Below are 25,307 nucleotides of genomic sequence, written 5' to 3' on the forward strand. Positions count from 1 at the left end.
TCAACGTTGGAACCTTGGCCAAAATTACCGTTGCCCAACGATGGACCAACCACTCTTGCTTACTGTGGTCTATTTTCGTCTTTTCATTTTTCATTCTCTTTTCTCGTTTCTTCATGTTTCTTTATCTTGTCTCTTCTGACTTCTACATTTCCCATTCTGTCTCTTTTAGTTTCCCTTTATCTCTCTCTTCTCGTTTCTACATTGCATTCTCTTTTCCGTTTCCCTTTCTCTCTCTCTTCTCGTTTCTTCATTGCTTTCTCTTTTCCCTAACATTCTGCTGAATTTCCCTGATCCGAGTGAAATTGTCTTTCTTATAGCAACACTGCCTCGAGCCCAGCCGAACTAAATTCTGATACCTCCATCTCTGTTTTCCAGGAATGACGATTCAGAGTGCAGATACCTGTTGCAGAAGTCGTCCAATGTGGAGGACAGCCTGCTGAACCTGGAAGGCATGAGCCTCTCCTTCACCTCCCTCAACTATTCCTTCCCGAAGGAGCAGTTCCCTGACCACACTCGCCAGGGACGCAGGATCTTGGAGAGCATCTCTGGGGATAACATCACCTCCTTCCAGATGAGGAACGTGGAGTGGAAGACGCTGGATGCAGCCACCCTCCCGAAGAACATCACGTGCCTCACCCATTTGGAGATATCCGGAACAAAGATCAAGGAATTTGAACCAGGTATGGTGGGGTAAGGTTGGGGCTCCAAAACTTTCACAGTGTATATCCTAAGTTTCGTGCCACATTAAGTGGAGACCACATTTCCATTAATTTTGGATTCATTGCATAAGTATGTGGATGAAATTAATTAACTTCTACAAAAATGTCTGATGGTAGAATGCTGATGATGTTATATCCACTAAGTGGCAGAAAAGAGGCTTATTACAATAGAGAAGCCATTTTTTAAAATTATGAATTCATGGCGTGGTGCTAAGCACAGGGGAACACTAAAAAAAAATATTATCAGGTAATTCAAATTCATCATTGTTTTCACAAAGTCTCTTGATGTTTTCTGTTACATTAAATTTTAAAGATGGTGGCTTACTCCATTTGTGAAAAAGAAAACTCCATACTGGATCTATGTTACCATTTTCATTATTTAATTTTTTCCAGTGTTCTTCTGCAATGAAAGAAGCTTCCCAGACATTCAACTCTATGTTTCCCGTCAATCTTTTTAAAACCCTTCACTTTTTAATCAAATGCTTCTCTTCGATGATGTGAGCTGACAAACCTGTTCTTGGGTTTAAAGTAAGAATCACGAACCTTCCGACCCTCTGTAAACAACCGTCTCACTTCGAGTAACGTATCACTCCGCGCCAGCTGTTCGTGAATGGTGCGGCCATCATATGCTGCTCACTCGCAACCTTTAATTTTACGTAACATGGAAAAACGTATTCTTAATTTAACTGATAATCTACACATTGAAGTATAATAAATTTTCTACAAGTGATTAAATACGTGTTCTTGTTCAAGAATGAACATTTTTCTACGCCAAAAGTTCCATTTATCTGACACTGGGTTAACATATCCCCCTTCCCCCCCTCCTCTCTCAGTATGACAGCGCCAAAGTTATACAAGAGAGAGAGAGAGAGAGAGAGAGATTCGTTTCAGTAAATTCAAGCCTTTTGGTTTTATTGCTTCCTCTTCCACCAAATTATTGCCCAACATTGTTGACATGTAGAGTATTGTTTTCTCCTTTGTGCAACAAATATACTGCCAGTTTTAGCAGAAGCTAAACAAAGATAAGCCTGGGAATAAAAAGAGATTGTTTATCTTTCTCTCGGTTTCTCGTGCACTAGAAAACAAGAAGACGATAATAAGCACATTATTTACGCAAGTCTCATGCAAGTAATGTATTTTCTTACCTTGATTGAGCAGTTCCTTTTTGAACTTGAGGCATTTTCGGCGCTAGACATCATCCTGTCAGAGTACGGTCTGTCAAATTTGCTTCCCAAAAAGTAACTCAACGTGGCACAAGAGGCGATTTAACGTCGACTGCTAAAATTGGGGAGATCGTCATCAATCATCACTATCAACATCTTCCCCACAGTGGACAGGACGGCTCTTTGATTGAAAGAATACGAAAGCACCTCGCGTTGTATTGCACTTATCTCAAAATCGGGTACTTGTTTATATGAGCAACAACGTGTTTTTTTCGCGGGACTCACAACTTGACCGGTCGTTTTCCTTTCTTTCACCACACCGAAAACACAAAGACGCAGACACACAATTACACTTGGACACCAACTTCACTGCTTGCTCAGGATAGCACCGACACAACGTCACATAAACGTTAAGAGCAACCTGCTTCTTGCCACTTTTCAAACGGCTGTATTTCCGAAAGACGACTCTGAAAACACGGGAGACCTTCCTGCACGCATGGAAGTCGCCATGTTCGAAACTGGCGCTATTTTCTTGCTGTTCACGTGATCGATTGTAATTTATACAATAATCACGTATTATTATTATAAACAGAAACCTTTAATGAAAATATATTTTAAAATGTATAAACCAACGTAATTTACACGTTTTTCTTCCATTAGCGTACTTTCATAGAACGGACTACATGATGCGGAAGAAATCCGTTATTAGGCTGATGCCAACCTCAATACTTCTCACTAGAAAAAAATAAGTCAAGTACAGAAACGGAAGTGGTATGTCGAATGTCGGCATATGATAGTGTGATTTCACATTGTCAGTGACGATCCTCCGCGGATGGGGGAGGGTGTGGGACGCAGGAATCGATCTATAATCCAGAGGTGTTCACCATCCGGATGGTGACATCCTCACACTCCGGAATACTTTTGCGGGTGAAGGAGGGCAGGCCGTAGGGTGAGGGAGGTTGATTTAAAATGAACACCTCACAACAAGAGAGAAGAAAAATGTGACAATATTTAAAAATTCACCCCCCAAATATGCATTTTATTTTATATGTAGCGTACAATAAAATATGACTGCCTGAAAATATTTCTGTATTCTACAGTCTTCTTTCCCCACTTTTATGCTTCTCTAAGTTGCCGTTTTAGTTTCCCTTGGTGTCTTTGCTGCATAATCCAGCATTTTTGAACGGGATGAAAAGGACATACAAGTGTGTTTTTGGATGAAGTAACTTTAAAGATGTTGAAATACACTCTGGAGGATACTGGAATGTGTGACATTGAGGTGTAAATCGACCACGTTATGACACGCACATTTGTCATTAGTTACGAGACGACGAGGGATAGGTGATATTTAAATTCCAAATTAGTTAGCCGCCCCCGTGACGGAGTGGTTAGCACATCGCGCTACGACGCCAGGGGTCCCGGGTTCCAATCATGGCCTCGGCATGGATGTTTGTGAATGTCCATTCATCGATTTCATCATATCATCATCATTCATCCCCATCTTCGCAAATGAGCCATAAGTGGCACAAGAGGGGAAGTAAAATAAAGCAAATCAATCAAACCAAATGAGTTATTTCCATTATTTTTATCTAATTAATAATAAATCATAACACTTTCAAACATCAAATAAATTTAATGAAGAAACCCCGGTTCAAATCCGGGAACTTTTCTAACGATGGAAGCGGCCCCGGCGCCCACCCAGCGTCGAATAACATGGGTACCTGGGGGAAACCCTGGGGGGTAAAGGTGGTCAGGGGCGTGGTGCTGATCACATCACCCCTACTCACGACCGGATCAAGAAAGTGTGGGGCGTTACCCCCACACCCCCTGTACGCCTTCATGGCGTGGTGCTAAGCACAGGGGAGCACTTTACCTTTACCATTACCCCGGTTTCAAAACGTAATTTATCTCAATGTGTCACATTCTTCTAGCAAGGTTTTTTTTAGTAAAATATGAGAGAAAATTAATCCTTTGGTACGGAACCGTTTTACTCCTGGGGGATAAGATGTAAATTTTGTATTTAATTTTTTAAAATTTAGCGTTGCTTTCCTTCCACTTTTGGCTAATCCCGACGATGAGAATGAGTGATCGTCAGATGAAATTGATGAAGGGACACCCACAAATAACACCCATGCCGGCATTCGAGCCAGGGAACTTCGGTGATGAGTCTGAAAGTCGGCCACCAGGCATTTGTGCATTTTTAACTTTACTTTTTTACATACATTCAATAACTTTCAACAGGTCATCAGTGATACACTGCTTATTCCGCATCTGTTGACAAATGGAATGTTTTTACACCTTGTAGGCTATGTGGATTTTTTTTCATAAGTTTGCAACACTGTTAGGGTGCACGTGCTTTTGTTTCCAAATCGTGTTCATGCCATCTTATTGTCTTTTTCCTTGCTGTTTGAAAATAAATGTCTGATGAAGGGAGCGTGTGTTCTCCTGAAGCGTCACAATGAAAAACTGTTTTCTTATGCTTGTAATAACTGTAAACTACAGGAAAATAATTCTACAATGCAAGCAATGCGTACATACAAGAAAAGCTAAATAATGTAAAATTGACACATTTTCAATTTTAAAAATAATGATTTCTTAAATACAAAATTAACAAACTTGTAATCAACACTAAACAATACACGTTTTGCTTACTTGCTACATGCACTGGCATACACAGATTTTTTTTTTCTGGGGGGGAGTGGGTGCTAAACTTGTGAACTTGGATGGTGCATAAACAGTGGCACAGAAACATTTTTATCTGCGAGGGACAAAATTCGTCCTCCACGTGTATGTGTGTGTGTGTATACATACGGATTTCCTGTTTTTTTTATATAAATACATTTTATTTTTTAGAATTTGTTTTTTTTTTTTAAAAAAAAAAACAAGATAATTACGAAACATATAAAGCCCTAGACATCTTTTGAGTCCATTTGGAATGGAATGGAAAATTAGAATTTTGTCATTTGAAAGTAACGAACAAACATGTATCTATTCACTTTAATGCAGGTTGCGATTTGAAGCTAGGCGATAAGTGGGATTTTCACCCCCCCTCCCCTTCCTGCTTTGAAACATCAAATCTCTGGTTATGAATGACACATCTGAACTGGGGATCATTATTTCCGACCCACTTGTAAACTATAGGGCTATTGTACTTATGGTGTTCCAGTTGAATTCAATTAAGTTTACTGCACCTACCGTACCTATAAAAAAAATCATTCATTTTGCAATTTATGTGGAGTGTGTACAGTGGCGCCAATTTGTATGGGTCCGTAGGGTCGGAACTCACCCAATAATTTTTGTGATTTTTTGTGAACTTATACTTAATTTGTTGTGTTTTATAAAAATAAGTTGAGATGGTCCCCAATCGTACCATGTTCAACCCACTTAAGACTGGATAAATGGTTCGAAACAACAGATGCCAACTATTAATAGCAAAGAAACGCTTAATAAGGTATACATTTGTAGCACTGAATGCGTATATGGTTAAATTATGATCCTTTTTGTCCTATACGAAAGCAAAAGGGAGAGTTAATACACATTAGTTTATTGGATTACCACGTTTTCTTCCAAACTTCCCTGGAGGAACTAATCGCAAAAGTGGCTTCATTTTTCGTCACCAATCAGCACTGCAGTTACATATAAGTCAATGTGTACCACTGATTTTTATGTAATCACATATTTTATTCCTTTGCATAAAGCTAAGTAAAGATGGCATATATCAGCTATGACGTACATGTAAGATATGTCTTATGTATGATGTGTAGGACATTTCATGCAACATATTTTGAGGTGTATTACATATGTTCTGTTTGGAGTACACATTTTTTTTTTTGCAGATAATGCTGTGCCTCTTATTTATCATATTTTGAGGTACATTGCACATTTTACACACAATACAGTGTTCATTACATATTTCCATGAATTTTCTGCATATATGTCTATGAATTTTCCACATAAAAATCTGGGCCTTAGTTATGACAGATTTTAGTATTTTTTTAAAAAAATATATTGTACATCACTTCTTCTTCTTTTTTTTTCAAAATTGAAATTACTACCACTTCGAATCAGATCTGGACCCATTAATGCCAGGCAATATCGTTAACCATACAGTACCACAAGGATCCACCTAACTGGCAGACTCATATTTTCCATTTGGTTCAATCCCTCCATAGAGAATTCCTGGGTGCACCTATGGACGCAATTGAAGGGCTCTGGTATAAAACATGCTAAGTGACATTTTGGTAATTTTTGAGTTACAAAGTAAAATATGACATCCTTCAATTTTCGAATGAAATTGCCACGTCATTCAATTTGCATTGGACTCAGTGAAGCCTTTTGAAATTGGTAAACACAACACGAAAACAATTTATCTACAGTATAGCTTCTAATAACCTTTTTTTCTAAATGAACTCAGAAATGACCAAAATGTCACTTACTATGTTGTACACCCAAGCCCTTCGATTCACAGAAAAAGCAACCATTCTTTCTTTTTCCTTTATACAACAGACCTCAATTATTGGTTTAACCCTGCATTGGTAGTGCCTGATCTCTAGTTCCGGGTGCGTAATTTTAACATCCTTATTTATCAATTATTGTTTTGTCAACATGCTCCCTCTGTCTAGCTGAGTTTCTAACTTTTTTAGTGTAATCTCAGTAAGGGAAAGATTTAAATGAAATGACAATTACAGAGAAACTTGTGGGCAATATTGTAGATGGCAAATATTTCCTTAAGCATATTCACTCACTTTTTTTTAGTTTGTTCATATTTCTTGACAAATAGAAACATGTTGAGATCAACTTCCCCAAATTGAAATTTAAGTATATCAATATATTACAAATTTATAACTGCAGGGATGAAAAATGACCAATTTTGTGTAATTTGAAATACATATTTTAAAACATTCTACATATTTTAGAATAAGGTACAATTTCTGGTGCAACTTTTATTTTCATTATTTGTTTTGAATAGTAATGTAAGAATGTAATGTGTACTGGGTTATTATTCACAAATAACATATTATTAAGGGGAGGAGTTACACCAATTGTGCATTTATTTCAATATCGCCTGGATGGGCACTGCTATTAAAAAAAAACTTGGATGTATCCAAGAGTATGAATTTCTCTCCATGTTGCAAGTCGAAGCGTTTTTTTATGTTGATTATTAATGGCATCCCATGTAATCCTTATGGGGAATCAACTTCAACATCAAGTTACGGCTAATCAAATGGAAGTTTCGACTTTTCATCTTGTCAAACACATCTTCAAACTGCCTTCTTTCCATTAATATATTTTTCTATTCCATCAGAAGTTTGATATTCCCAAGGGAACAAATCAAATAATACTTCCATAAGCCCAGTGCATATCTCCTTGCATCCTACCGCCATCCTGGCAGCGTTGCTAAACTTGATGCGCATAAAAGAGCTAAATTTCTCCTTAAATGGAGTTAAAACTGATTTTCAAAGAGCTAGATTTACGAAGGCTGGATAAAGTGCTTCCTAGGGTAATGTTAGTTGTCAAAGGGGCGGTGTGCTTCTATTACCGTTAACTCTAAATTGATGACAATTTATTCTTAGTTTTCACCATCTAGATCCGGCGGCATCACCCATACCAATAATCCACCAATGGCCATATGAAATCGAAAATAAAGAATTTCCGATAACAATATTATGTCAATTTCACATCCACACGGCGCTATAAAAAAAAGTAGCTCGGGATATTCGCCACCACCAATATAACATCACATGCAAAATGTATAATCATGGCAAAAGTTGGTCTATGTGGGCTGGAACAAGAGATGGCATCATAGTGGGTCACGGTTGCAGGTGCACCAGTTCACAGCCAAACGAGTGCACGAAAGAGCAACATCTGACACCAAGAGAGCTAAGTTGGCAACACTGCCATGGGGGGGGGGAAGAGCCCCATGGAAACTCCCCTGCATGCCCTTAATTATAATATTTGGTTCATGAGTAAGGGTGATTTCACACCGAAGAGACAAGTAGCTTGGAAGTGAACTTTAGTCAATGCAACCTCTTGAGCCGAATTGATGCAACAAGCTGCACCATCATGTGTCGCTCGTTCCTCGTGTTGCCTTGGTCTGTTTGTGGATGCATGTTGAATGTTTTGCTTTAGATGGGCTCCTGACACTTGTCACTTCGGTGTGAATTTTCCATGCCGATTTGGTCTGAAAGCTCCCTAAATGACAACACATTTTCATGTATTTGCAGACTTTCTCGCCAATCTGTGTGGTGTGCAATACCTCAGCTTAGCAAGAAATGAACTTAGGGCCATCCCAGAATTTGCAGTGAAGCAAAGCAACGTCATCGAGTTCGACTTCAGCGGGAACGCAAATCCCCCGATAGCGAACATCACGGCTGCCATGGTGAACATGACGAAGCTGGTCAAGCTGAACCTTGGACAAGCCAGCATCAAGTACTTTCAGAAGAGCACCTTGCACAAGCTACCGGACCTGACGTACCTGAATCTTACCGGATGTGACATACTCACCATTGACGGCGGCTCATTTGATGGGTTTCCGAACCTGAGAGTGCTGGATCTGTCCACTAATGAAATCAGCAAACTTCCTTCTGGTATATTTGAGAACCTGCTTCATCTCCAGTATCTTGACATTTCTTACAACTACTTCCTCACTGGACCCAACATCATCATCAACTCGAAGCTAGAAGTGCTCGACCTGTCGTTCAATCGTCTGAATCAAGCAGAGGACTTGGTCCACTCTTCTAGTAGAGGTACGGTGAAGTACCTCAACTTAACCTCCAATAATCTTGGAGAACTGAAACTCAAAGGAATATATCTGTACGACTCGAGCTACAAACCACGATTCGAGTACCTCAACCTTTCTGTGAACAGAATTCCTTCCTTCTCTTACGACGTGGGTCTCCAGTTAAAGTCTCTTCAGGAAGTTGACTTGACGGGAAACCTTTTCAACTGCGACGACTGTGAACTTCGTGGCTTCCAACGATGGCTCAACGAGACCAAGAACCTCAGAATGAACGGTAAGATGGAGGACGGTAGGAACCTAAATTGCATCCAACCACAGAACAAAACAGACACAAAAATCGTACATGCCGAATTGATAGATGACTGCAAAGGACCCAACCTTCTGCTTGTGATAGGGCTGCCTGTGATGGCGGTTATAGGAATAACTTCTGTGATTGGAGGAACCTTGTATAGCTACAGATTTGAAATCAGCTACATCATGCATTTGTTGAGGATCAAGAAGGAGTCTCGGAAACAAGGGAAACCAATCGAGGAATGCCTCTACGACTGCTTCGTATCTTACAGGTATGGTGTTCATATCTTACTGTTACACTGTATTTTCAATTGCTGAACACAAAAGTAACACTAATATAATACACACATTAAAACATTATAAAAGTAAAAAAAAAAGGGCCGATATTTTTTAAAAGAACAAGAAAATGATAGGAGAAGAAAGTTATTGTGATTCATAAACAAGTACATACCTTGGCTATTTTTCGACGTAGTCACCATTAACCTCCAGACATTTCTGATAGCGTGGCACAAGATTCCGTATACCCTCTGCGTAAAAATCTGCCACGTGAGACTGCAGCCAGTCAAGAACTGATATCTTGAGCACGTCACTGTCGTTAAACGCTTCGATGCAAGCCACTTTTTCAGGTGAAGAAAAAGAAAGAAATGATTGGGGGCAAGTTCAGGCTGTAAGGGGGATGATTGAATAGTTCCCATTGAAATCTTTGAATTGTGTCAACAGTACGCGCAGCTGTGTGTGGGCGGGCGTTGTCATGGATCAGAAAAATTCCAGAGTGTAGCATTCCTCTCCACTGATTTTGGATGGAAGTTTGCAGATTATTCAGTGTTTTGCAATACACTTCTGCTGTAATTGTTCGTCCTGGTTCCAAGAATTCCACAAAAATCACATCCTTTTGGTCCCAAAATATGGTTGCCATGAACTGATGGTGTTTGTTTGGATTTCTTCGCTTTAGGAGAACCAGAGTGCCACCAATGCATTGACTGCTGCTTCGACTCCCCAGTGGCGTATGATATTCACGTTTCATCCCACGTCACTATGTGCGAAAATAGGTCATCCCCATCCTCCCCCCAGGGGGCCAAAAAATCACTTGCAACTGTCCTTCTTTGCTCTTTGTGAGCGTGACAATTCAATGCACTGTTTTCGCAGACACTTCTGGAAACTCTTTGGCGAGTTCAGATATTGTGAACCAGCAATTGGAATGCACTTTCTCGTTAACGCGTTCCGCCAGATCATCCGTCTGAACACTAGGCCTTCCGCTACGCTCATTGTCATGGACATTTGAATGCCCTTCCTGAAACTCTCTGCACCATTGCCTGACCTTCCCTTCACTCATCACTGTCGGTCCATAAATGGCACACAATTCCCGATGGATGTCAACTGCATTCTGTCGTTTGGCATTCAGGAATCATATGACAGATCTCACTTCACATTTGGCGGGATTTTGTATTACGGCAGCTATTTCACCTTACTGCTACTTGCACTTACGCAACCCCACTCTGACGATTCTATCTCTGTTGCAAGCACAAAATACTAGGGCATGCTCAACTTCATCAGTGTTGCCAAGCCCACGTAAAAAACTATCGGCCCTTTATCTTTACTTTAAAAATTTTCTCTGAAACAAGAGACGTGGAATTACATTCCTTGACTCACAGAATTTTAGTGTACATACTTCTCATTATTAATAAACCTCTACACAGCTACTTTGATCCAGGACTTCAATTCCATCAGTTCCATAACTTTCTTTCTGTAGAGAATTTCCTTCATGTAACACCTCATAAACGCTGAACAGTTACGGGAGACTTTGTTTCCCACAACCATAACACACATTGCCTTTTCCTGCACCATCGCCATTTTTACTGTTTTGCCGCAATGCATGATGATACCAAGTGTTGCCAAGTACATGGAAGAATTTTTTTTCGAGATGTTCTTCATGTTAATACTAACAACATCCACTCCACTTGCATAGAAAGATTTTAATGGACAACATTTATGTGGTGAATAATATCTGGACATGCTGTACAATACAAATTTACAAGAATCATACCATCACAGTTCAGTAAACCATAATTTATCTGTAAAATACATCATATGTCCTAAAAATCTTATGGTCATACACACATGCACATAAGTTATTCATGGCTAACACACTGCCTACTATTGTATGTAGAAATATGATCCAACTTTATCTACTTGCTGATTTTAACATTATTGTATATTACTTAAGAAACCATTTGGACTCTCGAACATGCTGAAAAGTTGCATTATATGAACCCAAGTTAGGATATAACCTCTTGACACAATAACTTAAGGAAAACATAATAAAAATATGTCATATTGTTTGGAAAAACAGTTTAGCAGACATTTTCCCCAATTACTTGTGCTCTAGCCTCAAAATTTTTAGAGAGTATATGCTGAGTTTCATGGATTATATTCCATTAAATATATGGATAAAATAATTTAATTTCTGTAAAAAAAAATGCCACCGATAATAGAATACTGATGATGATGATGATTATATACCATGTTTGGCATAAATGTAGCATATTACAATAGAGAGGGTAGTTTTAAAACATGGCATGCATATTTTAATGATTGCATTTAGTCATAAAGGTTGCAGTAGTATTTTATAGAGTACAGTACCTTCTTGTTGATATTTTTTTTGTATAGTTAATAACCTTAATAATACTGGTAATAAAACTAAAAATGAAAAGGTTGGAATAATACATTGAAGAGCGCACTAGTTACATAGAGCATTAATGTCTTCTTCGGGGCCTTCTTGGTATATTCCCAATCACATGAAACCAGAGAGTTTTGACAGTAATAAGCTCACTGGAGATTACATAAATTTCGTAAATAAAATACATTTCGTATTAGTGTATCCCATTTTATATATGATTGGTACATATTGTGCTTTCATTTAAAATAATATTTTTAGTGGAGTGCAAAAATAAACTATAGTCCTTTTTCATTTCCTTCTTTTGAAGGTGAAGTACAGCGAATAATCTTATCATCCATTTCAATGAAATCTTCCTTGCAACAGCTTACCACATTCCATAGCTTGCGGCCACTTGTACCATTCACTCGCCATTTCACCGACACTCAATACTGTTGTCACTGTCACACAGTTAAGTTAAAACTATTCTAAAAAACTTCACAATAAAAGTATAAATCTAACAGATAAGTGTAGTTTCAACTCAACAGACGTGCCGCTTAGAATGTGTTTGTTACTGCTCAGATCACATTGTTTCAACAATCGCTGCAACATACTCCCAACACTCATGGAGGGAAGGTAAGGTAGAAGACGCTTGTTCTTTCTTTCCTCTAAGCTGCACCAAATAGACAATTGTTGAATTTTTTGTTCAGGGAAAATACAGTCATATAAAATATTCAATATCTTGTCCAAGGAAGATGTTTTTTTAAAATGGGGGAAGAAAGGAATCTAGGCTGAAAAACTAATCAATAAAGGGACCAGAAAGGAAAATGTTTTAAAAAAGGGAAGTCAAAACTACAGGGTGGCTCAATAAGTCACTTAACACCCCCAGTACAAGGCCACTGCGGCATGGAACGTGAAAATGGTGATGACCAATCGTTGCCTGGCCAAGGGGGAACCACATTGACGTCACCCGCATGGTCGGCAGCCATCTTGATGTCCGCCATCTTGAAATCAACTTCAGAAATTTAAATGGGAACGGGGTCGTGCGACATATCAAAATTGGCTAGAATTTCACCAGGAGAACAACTGTGACACTTGTTTTCACCTAACTTTAATTGTTGCAGAGTTAACAATACCACAAAGTTATAACACATGCTCAATATGACATTCCTCTTGCGCAACACACACGTGTAATCGTCTCTCCCATGACCTTACCACATTCTGAAGAACCTGAGGAGTTATTGCAGTACAGGCATCCACAATGCGTGTGCGCAAATGGGCCAGATCCCTGATTTTCGTAGCATATACCATGGCTTTCAGGTGTCCCCAGAGGTAAAAATCAAGTGGTGTCAGGTCAGGTGATCGTGCAGGCCATTCCACAGTCCCTCGGTGACCAATTCAGTGGTGAGGGAATTGTTGATCCAGGTACTGATGGACTATCATCCCATAGTGCGGTGGAGTACCATCTCGCTGGAACCATTCAGGATGGCTCCCATCCTCGGACAGTAAGGATGGTAAGATCTGCTTCCGTAGCAGAAGCAAGTAGCCCTCTGCATTTAAGTTGCCCTCAATGAAAAATAGACCAACAAGTCGGGAACCCCAAGTACCACACCACACCATTAGCTTCCCGCCTCCCGTCACCTTGCTGGGATCTGTCCAATGTGGATTTTCGGGTGACCAGTAACGCAGATTTTGCTTATTCACCTCCCCCGACACATAAAAATTAGCCTCATCACTGAACAGAATCTTGCTACCGATGGCAGAGTCATGTTGTAGTTGTGCTATAGTCCACTCACAAAACTGCAAACGCCTGTCTGGATCGTACTCACTAAGGTGCTGCTGCAGCTGTATCTTATACGGATGCCAGTGGTGGTCACGTACAATCCTTTGAATTGAACCCCTGCTGACACCGCTTTCCAGTGCCAGTCTCCGTGTGCTACGGGTTGAGGACTTTGCAAATGATGCCAACACCGCTACAGCAGTACCCTCATCTGTGGCTGTTTTCAGACGTCCATGTCGCGGTTTGTCGTCCACAGATCCAGTATCTTGAAACTTTGCCAGCAACTGGCTGACGGCCACATGTGACACCGGTTGTCTTGCAGGATTGCAGTTATTGAAGTCTGCGACAATGTCACACATACTTCTCTCCCCTGACATCAATATGATGGCAATCCGTTCCTCACATGTTAGTGGCATTTTCATTCAGATCAGTGAAAAAGGAAATGTGCTACTCTCGACACGATCAATTCACATCATCACTCTTTTAAACTTTTATGTAAAGACAAAACACCAGTGGCATCTCGTCCCTTGGGGCTTCCGGGGCTTAGCCCCTAAAGAAAAACGGACGTATTCACGTAATTATTAATCACCATAACGCATAACTATGACACAGTCTTTTAAAAGGCGATTTTTACCCACGTAAATTCATCGTCTGTTGCAATGGATACGACAGCGCTCCTAGCGGCATTGATGTCAATTATCGTTTTCCGGGGCATGTCGCAAAGGAAGGTGTGGCCTACACCCACTACGCTACAGTGAAGGTCACGTGCTAGCAGAGAGAGGAGGGGAGAGTGCAATGGACTTGAGTGCTGATTCGGGGCTAGCTCCGTTGCGTCGCGTTCGATCTCGCATGTTGTTCTGTAGTTTTTTGGTGGCTTTCATTCGCTATGTTTGAGTGAGTTTGGCAGGGTTGATGTTCGAACACAAATTGATGAAGAACATAGGCTGTCAATTACAAGACACAATGAATTTGTCCAGAAAAATAGGCATATATTAAATAGAATTATCGATTGCTTAAAATTCTGTGTCGACATGAACTTGCTCTACGAGGACATAATGAAAGAGAACAATCTTTAAACAGAGGCATCTTCCCAGATTTATTATCCCTTCATAGAAGAGGGAAAACTAAAGAGGGAACTTTGTGTTCTTTATTGTAGTGAAGAGTTGAAAAACATAAACTCTATCAGTAGATTGCATTCATTTTTATTTAAATTATTTAGAGGTTACCTTTTCAGAAACAGTAAAAATGACAAACATAGTTTTAATAACTCCAGTGGAATCAGCCATAGGCGCCGACTCCATGGGGCTTGGGGGGGCTCGAGCCCCCCAATGTTAACAATGTGGGGGCAGAGCCCCCAAATAATTTTGCTTTAGAGGATCTAATGTATTTGCTTCTGTTGTAAAGTTTACTCTGAATTGTGCCACATGAACTTAACTTTAAATACACATTTGAAATGTTCTAGACCATCAATTTGGGGGTCTGAGACCGCTAAACCATGAACTTTGGGGGGGGGGGGGCTATGACCAGAGACAGCAAAACACACGACTTATTACTATATACTAAGTATGTAATTATGAGTATTGTTAAAATTTTTACTAAAAAGAGTTTCAAGAGACAATGTGCATGAACTAGGGTAGTGGATGGTACGTTTGGGCTACAAATGGCCCTAACATGACATTCAGAACGAGATCATTGCTATATTAGGGAGATCTGTTGAAACTTGTGACATATCCATCCGTGGACAATTAATATTCTGCATTAGAACTGTGAATAAAATTTTTGATATTTTTGAGGAATTCGTGGGCTTTTATGAGATTCCGAACTCTGAGGCGAAAACTTAAAAAAGGGAGAGAATGAGTCATTCATTAATTTATTTCAGTGATCAGAGCCCCCCCAATAATTTTGACAAGTCGGCGCCCCTGGAATCAGCTGAATCTGAACGATGTTTCAGCACATTGAAGCGTATTAAAAGCTGCTTAAGAAATGCAATGGGACAAGACAGACCAAATGCCTTGGCACTTGCTTACAATAGAGATAGAATACATTTCAAACATAGAGGGCTTCAACGAAAAAGTAATAACAAAATTTGCTGAGCAGAAGAACAGGAGACAATGTTCGTAGAAAGGTATGTTTCACAACAATACCTGTTTCTTTTGTAATCATGTGAATTGTCATTATATTTTAAATTCTTTAAAAAAATAAGTCCAGTTTTGTAGTTTAGAAGAAGATAAATACCCATTTTCTTGTAATTCATGTAATTTGTCATTACATTTTAAATTCTTTCAAAAAAGTAAGTCCAGTTTTGTAGTCTAGAAGAAGAAAAATACCTATTTTTTGTAATTCAAGTGAATTGTCATTATATTTTAAATTCTTTAAAAAATAAGCCCCGGCCAAATTTGAGGCCACGAGACGCCACTGCAAAACACAATCGTAATAAACATGTCAACCAATACTACAAGATATGTACATACCGGTAAGTCAATATCCGGACATTTTCAGTGATTTGTCTAAACAATAAATACCACATAATCACACCACATAATCACATACTAACGATAATTTGAACAATAAACATTTAAGCAAGAAGGAAAGGACGTGTCACTCTCCCACGTGGGAATCGCCTTTAAATTTAAAGTTAGGCGAAAACAAATTTCACAGTTGTTTTCCTGCTGAAATTCTAGCCCATTTTGATATGTCGCACGACCCCCTTCCTATTTAAATTTCTGAAGTTGATTTCAAGATGGCGGACATCAAGATGGCTGCCGACCATGCGGGTGACGTCAATGTGGTTCCCCCTTGGTCATCGCCATTTTCACGTTCCAGCTGCAGTGGCCTTGTACTGGGGGTGTTAAGTGACTTATTGAGCCACCCTGTATGTAATCTTGTTGGTGGAACATAATTATCAACACTGTTGTTGTTATTCCATGATCCGTGTTGAAAAATTAAAAAGGATTTTAAAATCCCGTCTCTTAATCATTATTTTCACTGAATATACTGTTCTACTAATGATTTTGTCCAACAATTTTGATTACTTATACACAAACAATATTGAGAAAATCAACACATCAACTAATATACACGGTTAGGTCCAAATTAAAAGACTGAATGACAAGTATGTAGACACAGTCTTATCTGAATATTTAAAAGAATATTTTCATTCGTCATATTTTTTTCCTGTAACTTCCTATTTACATATTTTAGTTTAAGCAAAATATACACAACACAAATATCCAGGATTTAGTACCCCATCGCTGATAGTAGTAAGGGAACTAAATTATTGGCAAAGGGACACTAACTGTAAGCAATATTTTGTATGTATTTCTTCTTCATTAAGAACACATCTCTTGTTGATCTATATGTTGTGTAGAGTGAGAATGAATAAATACACAGTGCGAAAAAATTACTGGTATTTTTTGTAAGGCCATATTTTCACCAATGGTGACCAGAAGAAATACATGATATTATGACATTTGAAAGAAAAATATTGCCTGTGGTGTTTCATCAAAGGCAATGTTTACGTTCCTCTATTTCCACAGACACTGCCAGAATTGCAAAGGTGAATAAACATCGCCATAGGAAACGTCACACAAAACATGCTTGAGAAGGTTTGGCGAAAATTTTCACTATTGGTGAAAATATGGCCTTACAAAATCAACCAATATTTTTTGCACACCCTGTATTGTAGTAGAGTGTTGTAAAACCTACTTTGATCATGAAGGTTCTCACTTTTTTGTTTTATGCTTTGATTTACAGTGGAAAAGACCGAAACTTTGTGTTGAGGATTCTTCAGCCAACACTGGAAGAATCAGAGGAGAAATACCGTATATGCCTACACGAAAGAGACTTCCGTTTAGGAGCCATTATCTCACAGAACATTGTACAGGCCATCGACAAAAGTCGTTCTACACTTATTATTCTAAGCAAGAACTTTGTTGAGAGCCAGGTTGGTACCAGATTATCTCATTTAGCATTGGTTTAAGCATGTTATTCACAATTACATACTGTTTGCAAATACAGTAAAACTTCGTTTATCTGCACACTCAAAGAACGAAGATTCAGTTTTGAACAAATGTAAGCAATTTCTTTAATTGTACATTGGATCTAGATGTGTTTTAGTTTTTTTTAAATGGACAGACAACCCTGCAGAAGGAAATTTGAGTAACGGACTCTGCAACAATTAAGCTGAAGGGTTGGGAACACCTGCCAAGCAACTTTGAATTCTTCAACATAGAATTGCTATCAGAAACTAGCAGTACAGTACTGTTTCTTAGGAGTGCTTCATTGTGTGAAGAACTGAGAACTTGATGTTGTTTTGTAGTAGCCATGGCCTCTGCAAGTGGTGATAAAGGTAAATGGAGTCGCAATGTTCTATCAATTGAAAAAAGGTAGAGATTATCAAATGGCTCTATAAAGGTGAGAGTTGAATGTCTTGCCACAAGTTTTGGGAATGGAAGGAGGACGGTTTATGATATAAAAACCCGAAAAGATGAAATTCTGAAATGTACATGCTTTTCTTTGCTAAATAAACACATGTTTGATTACCAGCATAAATCGTAATCCGCATAACCTTCGGTCCCAATTAATGCAGATAAACGATGTTCTACTGTACAACCTTTTTCATGGGGTTAGCAAACAGATAGCAGGGTGTCTACAACTTTGTAAAAACAATATTGCCTAACTTTTCCAGATTTGTCATTAGGACAATCACAGACTTAGATTGATTGATTGAGTTGTTGTTTTTTAAGTCCACTTTATGCACTGTAAGGCTAATCACATGTTAAAAGTAAGAAGAAGGGAAACTGAACAGAAATTGACTGTTGATGAACTTTTATGTATTACAAACTTCTAGGGCAAGTAGAGGGGACTGAGTAGACAATATGTGGAATAGGAACCCATGTCCGGAAACGTACAGTTTCCGTGCTACAACCATGACAATGTGTCGGATGTGCCTGTGTTGGTATGAAATCGGGTAGGAAGTACATGACGTCAGAAGAATACCTGATGACCTAAAGTGTAATCATTTATTACAACCATGTCAAATGAGGTGTTACGTAAGGTACAGAAGTGAATGACGTGTGACTCAGTCCATAATACAAACAAATTTATTTGGTTACAATGCCAAGGGAACAAAAAAGAAACGTACTACTGTATTCAATGATCAAGACCTGTGTCGACAGTGGAACGCAACAATTTGTAGACGTCACGTGCCATCAGTTGATCTTCTGACGCCATGTACTGCCTACCCGGTTGCATACCAACACAGGCACATCCGACACATTGTCATGGTTGTTGCACAGAAACGGTACGTTTCCGGACATGGGTTCCTATTCCAAATATTGTCTACTCAGTCCCCTCTACTTGCCCTAGAAGTTTGTAAGGGGAATTTCCGAGCACCCTGTATAACCAATAAGGATGTTAAACCTTCAAGGACAACCAAGACCAGTACAAATGTCTACATGTTTGCTAACCCCACGTCACTGTTACAAACCCTATTTCAAAAATATCTTCATACTTCCCTTGGAATGGTTACAGAGTTTCTATGCATCTGGAAAACAGGGAATTTGGCTTGTCAGGAAAAAATCATGGAAATGTCAGGGAATTTTGCAGATCATATGGAATTTGCATGCAATTTGGAGTCTGCAAGAGAAAAAGTTGCAAAATGAACAAGCAGTTCACTTCCACTTCTGGATTCGGTTTTATGATTCCACTCCCCCCAAAAAATTGTTTGAGAATCATAAGAACAAAAGAAACAAGTTTCTAGTCTCGTGCAAAATTATGGTTCCTTCGAATTTCTGTAATAAATTTTCACTTCTATAATACTAGATATTAGAAAGAATATCAAGTGGCCACGGTGGCTCATTCGGTAACGTGTCTGACTACCATGCTCAAGGTCCCAGGTTCGATCCCCAGCTGGTTCAAATCCGGGAACTTTTCTAACGGAAGCGGCCGAATGACATGGGTACCTGGGGGGTAAAGGCGGTCAGGGGCGTGATGCTGATCACATTGCCCCCACTCATGACCGGATCAAGAAAGTGTGGGCCATTACTCCCACACCCCCTTTGTTATCGACTTACATATCAGTGTAGTAGCTTCTCGAAACGAAATCAGGTTAACCTTAACCTCTTCTCGTATAAAAATGTGGAAGAAGAAATTAGAAATATTTTCTGTTACTTCAAAGCAGCGGCACAGCCGCGATCTTTTGTATTTTTTCTTGCAACATTTTAAAGAAAGATTACATACATATAATTCACAGATATTTAAAAAAAAAATACTGTTTTGGAAATTGATTAATGGATAGTAAACACTCCTTTTTTGGACTTTGAGATGGATGCACCTTCAGCCCCAAAAGCCATCCTCTGGCTTCGACAGGCCAAGATTGAATGCAAGAGTCACTTAATATTAGGCTTCTAATACTAATAGTGATTAATCAAACATATCATTTCAGTTATGGGGGTTCAACTGGACCTCTATACATTGTCTGCATTGAAGTAATATCAGCGGACCCCAGTCTTGACAGATAGATAATAAAACGGCGATGGGACTCTATTCACTGAAAATTTGTCACTCAGTGAAATGCCGATTGGAAGGACTAGACCTCCCGAAAGGATTTTGCCAGAAACATGAACCATTTTATTAATCATCAGTAGTCGAAGTGTGCGTGTGTGTGCGTGTGAGGGGAAGGAACGTAGGAGGATGCCATACCCCAGGTAAGAAAAAATTCATAAAGCACCCCCTTCCCCCAAGCTAGGATAATTTGCATAAGCATCTTCCTATTGCATTGTCTTGAATTTGATCCACATAAGGATCCTTCCTAGCTCCTTCTATCCCCAAACTCGAACAAGCAAATTCGCAGCTAGGAACTTTTACTTTGAGCACTGTAGATCACAAAATCGTAACACACTGGAAAAGAGGAACTGGTTCGACAGAAATTTCAATATGTAAGAAAAATGTTCACAAAATCCTCCAAAATAGCAGTGACATTTAACTCAAATGTCTTCTGCCAGAGCCCCCTGCGTGGCAGAAGAGGGTCTACTGGGCATAAGGGAAAGCGATAATCGCCCATGGACTACACTTCCTACCGAGTTTTGGGGCCCCTTTCAAGTAAGACGTAACAGGTGTGGACAATGTGGGTAATTTATCTCAGATCTTATATCAATATTATATTGAGGCTTGAGACCCCCTTGAAAATGTTTGGTGGGAAATTACATTTTAAATATCACGTGTAAAACCAATATTACTCGTAAAAGGTCGTGTGTTTTCCAGTTAGATTGTTTATTGTGTAGCAATAAGGCATCGACTGAGCAACTGGATCTTTCTACTGGATTCATAATTGTACGTACTCTACTACACTACACTGTAGTACGTTTACGACAAACTGAGTAGCTATAAAGGTATGAGATGAGGGATAATGTCTTCTCAATGGCCCATCTGCAAGCAAGTAAATTAATTTTGCATTTCAGAGGAGACCTATATGTCAAGTTACCCGGGCCCCTCTGTCTGACACAGTATGCTACTGCTTATTATCGAACGTCGTCATATGATATGTTAACGGGAACCAGATTTCTGTTTCGTAAATGAACGCTATCTGTTGAATTTCAGGAATTATGTAAAATTTCAGGACTACAGAGATAGAACATTGCAGGGCCCTTACACTTCGCCCCCCCCCCCCACCCACACATTGCGGGGGTGGCTGCTACGCCATTGGTGTGGTAATCAGATTGTTGCACGCTCAGAATCCAGCATATAGCCACCAGCAATTGTGTGCAATGTACGGGCTGGACATCGTGAGCCATAGTATGGTCAGACGATGGTGCAGACAATTCATGGAAGGCCAATCCAATGTGCACGACCCCATGTGGGCTCTTTTGCATCACATCATGAGATATCTTGGACCACAGTACAGACTTTGCATGTACAGACTTTCATCTTTTTGTTCAGCTGAAGAGGTGTCTGGCAGGGCATGGTTTTGACAGTTGCACTGTAGCACAAATAGTTCCAGTCTTTGCTGTGACACACATATGCCATGGCATACAAAATTTAGTGCCATGCTACGACAACTGCCAGAACAACGGTAGTGAGGTTAGGAGTCACTCTAGCTAATGCAATAAATTATTACCGATATTCTTCTTTATTTATGCCTAATCGGTAGGGACTTTGATTTTTCGTTATCTTCTGTGTTATTTTTTATTTTTTTTTACTATTCGATGTTATTTTTTGCAAAATTCATATTTTCATTTTAGTGCATTTCCTGGAAAATATACCTTCATGGTATTTTTAAACTACTGTTTTCAGTTGTAAGTTACATGGCCTACGCATGTTCCGTGAGACTTTGATACCTTGGAAGTTATTTTCCATACCCCCTTTTTAATTTTAAGGTAGGGGGATTTTCCCCCGTATATACTGTTGGTGTTTTAAGTCCACTTTATGCACAGTAAGGCTAATCGGGACTGGACCTACAGTTTAAAGTGGAATCCGAACCACTTGTGCCTCCACCGGGTATCGAACCCGGGACCCCGTATATACTGAAGGGTGCAAAATTTTAAATCAATCTCACGTGACAGATACGGATATATTATGGCATTTCTTTTTTTGACTTTTTTATTAAGTTTCTCAAAATTCGCATTTTTATTTTAGAATATATTTCTGCCAAATATACCAAAACTTATAGTTCCATTGTGCTTTTTAAACTATTATTTTAAATTGTAGGTCACATCCTATACGTATTTTCGTGATTGCTTAATATGTTCAAACTGATTTTTGAGGAAGTTATTTTCCATTATTTCTACCTCGATACATGCCAATGTTACGACTATCCTGTGGCGGTAGGTGAGCACTCTATCTTCACTAAAATTGCACCACTTCTCACGACAAATACTGATGATGCGGCTCTGTGTTACAGTAGATACACACTCGATCTCCTGTCAGAACCCCGCCACTTTGCTCTGTGATGCAAATTGTTCTGATGAAGTTGAAAAAATCATGGGAAATATGTAATTTAATGTGGCTGTCGGAATTATCCCATTTATAACATGCATTATACTTACTTTTCTCTTGGATAAAACTTGCACCAAATATGGCATATTTTATTTTTTAAGCCTAAAAAAGACAAGAATGCTTGATTTCGAGGTATTTTTCATTGTTAAAGTACATTTGTTAAATATCCTGAGAAATGCCAACAATTCACATTTTATGCCAAATTTGTTATATTTCGCTATTTTGAACGGGAATGTGTCACAGACATCACTGCACATTCATAAACACTACTTCGCAGCAATTAACATTTTTCACTGTTATCACTTTTGAGAAAAATCAATGTCCCTACTAATTGGAACTTACCTTCTGGATGACCCTCATATTAATCAGTAGATGAAAAGTGAAAATTTAGCAGGGCTGGCAGAGAAATCATTCGAGTATTAAAATATTTACGTATTTATTATTTGTATTTTATTTCATACCATTGGACATTAACTTCACTCAGTAACAGATTAATAACCATCTCTCACAAGTTTAAACAGACAGGACAGAGGGGTTCGTGAATTGCAATGGGAGTGTTGAGGTTGGGAGTATGCACTTATCAAATTTGTATAGCATTTACCAATACAGGTTTCTGTTTAACTTTTTCGTGATATTATTCTTCAACATATATGTCCCTATTTGCTGGTTTCTTCTTGATATCGAAGAACAGTGCAATGTCATTCTAAATGTACGTTAACATGTGCAAAACCAGTATTACACCTGGATGATGAAAGAAAACCTTCGTATGCATTGCTACATTAAATAAGGTTAAATGAGCCAGAAGAGTAATACAATCCGGCAGCATATTTGCAGTGGTGCAGCAGACTAATAAGGCTGTTTATGGATGCGAATTGTGTTGGATGTTCCATCCGACAAACATCGTAAACGACAAAAAATGTCATACTGGGACATCCAAGAAACATCTGATTCACAAAAGAACAATGCATGCCATTTTTGTCGGATGTCACAGAATGACAAATATCAAACTGCTACGTTCGACAAAAATCGCATGCACAAACCCAAAAAGTTTGTTTAATGAAATGTGGTACCACACCAGACAAACTCTGATATACAAGGCTGTTTATGCATGTGATTTTTGTCAGATGTTGCATTCCGAAGACATCCAACAAAAATCAATTCCACAAGAGTGCCATGCATGCGATTTTTGCTCCATATTGTAGTGAGACATTTTGTCGAAGTTCAACATTAATCGGATTGCGATATCTGACAAAAATCATATGCATCAATGGAGCCTAAAATGTTCATGCTGTACCACGATATTGTATAAATTACAGGGTTGCATAGCACCCTTATTTGTTTCCATGTTCCTTCAGAATGTCCAACAAAATGCTGTACTATGACAAAACTATCGGACGGTGCCCCTCCCCCCCCCCAATCCACTCCATCTGTTGACAGTTCTGTCCCTTTACTACTCCCATGCAGACATGCATAAATCAATGAATTTTCCACGTAATATTTAGAGGTTTATCAATTTTTTATGCCCCTCCGGAAATCCCCCCACTCCATCTCCTCCTGGTTTCTGGTGACATGGTTGTTTTGTGCATCGAAGAGGCTTAAAAGTTGAGGCCAAGATTTAGCAACAAGATGTCCTGTACCCATGCAGCACTTGATAATGACATTTTTCGAAGCAAATGCCTGGCACATTCGTTCCATCGCATAAAAAAAAAATTAAAAATTTCAATCAAGACAAAATTCCCAGACTTTTCTCAAGTTTTCCAGGTCTGTCGCCACCCTGTTTATTTTTACCCATCATGTCTCGTTTTGTCAGAAAACAGCAATATATTAACATTTCACAATAAAATGTGTGGTCCCATCATTTAGCCAAAAGATTGTGGTAAAATATTGGCTTTCTACAATGCAAATCCTCTCAATTCTGAACTACACTGCTGGACAAAATAAACAGGACACTTGCATTTTGTGTGACAGCATTCAAATCAGAATTTGTGTGTTAACTAAATGTTGCAGAATAGTGTTAATGGGTACTGGTGGGGTATATAAGCTGTCTAGTGGGCATCAATTGTTCAATACTTAACTCTGAGCGTAATTCACAAGTAATTGCAATTCAGATGTAAAATATTAAAATGTCTGGTTCTTTTTGTCCAGCAGTATATAATTGTATGTAGAATAGTAAGCATCCATCTTTCACCTTCACGTGACACATTTTCATGAAAATGTCCAAAACTGTTATAATATGGTGGGTTGATTGAACTTACTGACGTAGAGAAAAATCCTGACGTGATGGGAAGAAATTTGTTATTTCCGTGATCAGCATTCAAAATACTTCCAGAATCACCTACTGGTTTGTAAACAACAGAAATTTTACTTGTATAAATTTATTTTGTTGTGTTCTGTGATAGGAGTAATGGAATGGCGAATATGAGAATTTTGATTGGGAAAAAAATGGATATCGTTTTCGTGATCAACATTCAAAATACTTTCAGAATCACTTATTGATTTGGGAACAACCAAAATTTTGTTGCGTTCGGTAATAAATGTAATTGTAAATATGAAAATTTTGATTGTGAAAAATTCTGATGTGATGAGGATTGTCATTTCCGTGATAAGCATTCAAAATACTTCCAGAACCACCTATTGATTTCAAAGCATCAAATTTTTTTTTAAAAAAATGCAGGGCCATGTTATCAATAATTTTAAGTAAATTTATAAAAAGCCTGTAATTTGAAGCAATAGGCAAAAAACCCTTGCAATACTTGATTACATATATATTATACTGCTGGACAATGAAAACCGGACACTTTAATATTTGGCATCTGAATTGCAATAACAGCTCGCAGGTATATTACAGAATGTTCGGCAGATCATGTAGTACCATATGCACCATTCATAGGCTCGACTTTGTTTATGCATTCGTACTTAATTCAGTTTCTGCAACATTTAGTTAGCCCTTGTACCAGAGCTTTTATCG

At 38.8% G+C, this 25,307-nt stretch overlaps 1 protein-coding gene across 1 annotated transcript in view; it reads left to right on the plus strand.

Moving 5' to 3' along the window:
- The window catches only part of LOC145996959 (uncharacterized), a 43,446-nt gene that overhangs the window by 16,935 nt on the left and 1,204 nt on the right, over positions 1-25,307 (plus strand). Inside the window, exons 2-4 of the mRNA XM_083133551.1 lie at positions 376-680; positions 8,107-9,184; positions 17,099-17,288. Coding sequence (XP_082989677.1) covers positions 376-680; positions 8,107-9,184; positions 17,099-17,288 — 1,573 coding nt within the window. The remainder of the gene's footprint in view (positions 1-375; positions 681-8,106; positions 9,185-17,098; positions 17,289-25,307) is intronic.

Source organism: Lepisma saccharinum, chromosome 13 (genome assembly GCF_977018435.1).
Source record: "Lepisma saccharinum chromosome 13, izLepSacc3.1, whole genome shotgun sequence".
In the NCBI taxonomy this organism is placed as follows: Eukaryota; Metazoa; Arthropoda; class Insecta; order Zygentoma; family Lepismatidae; genus Lepisma; species Lepisma saccharinum.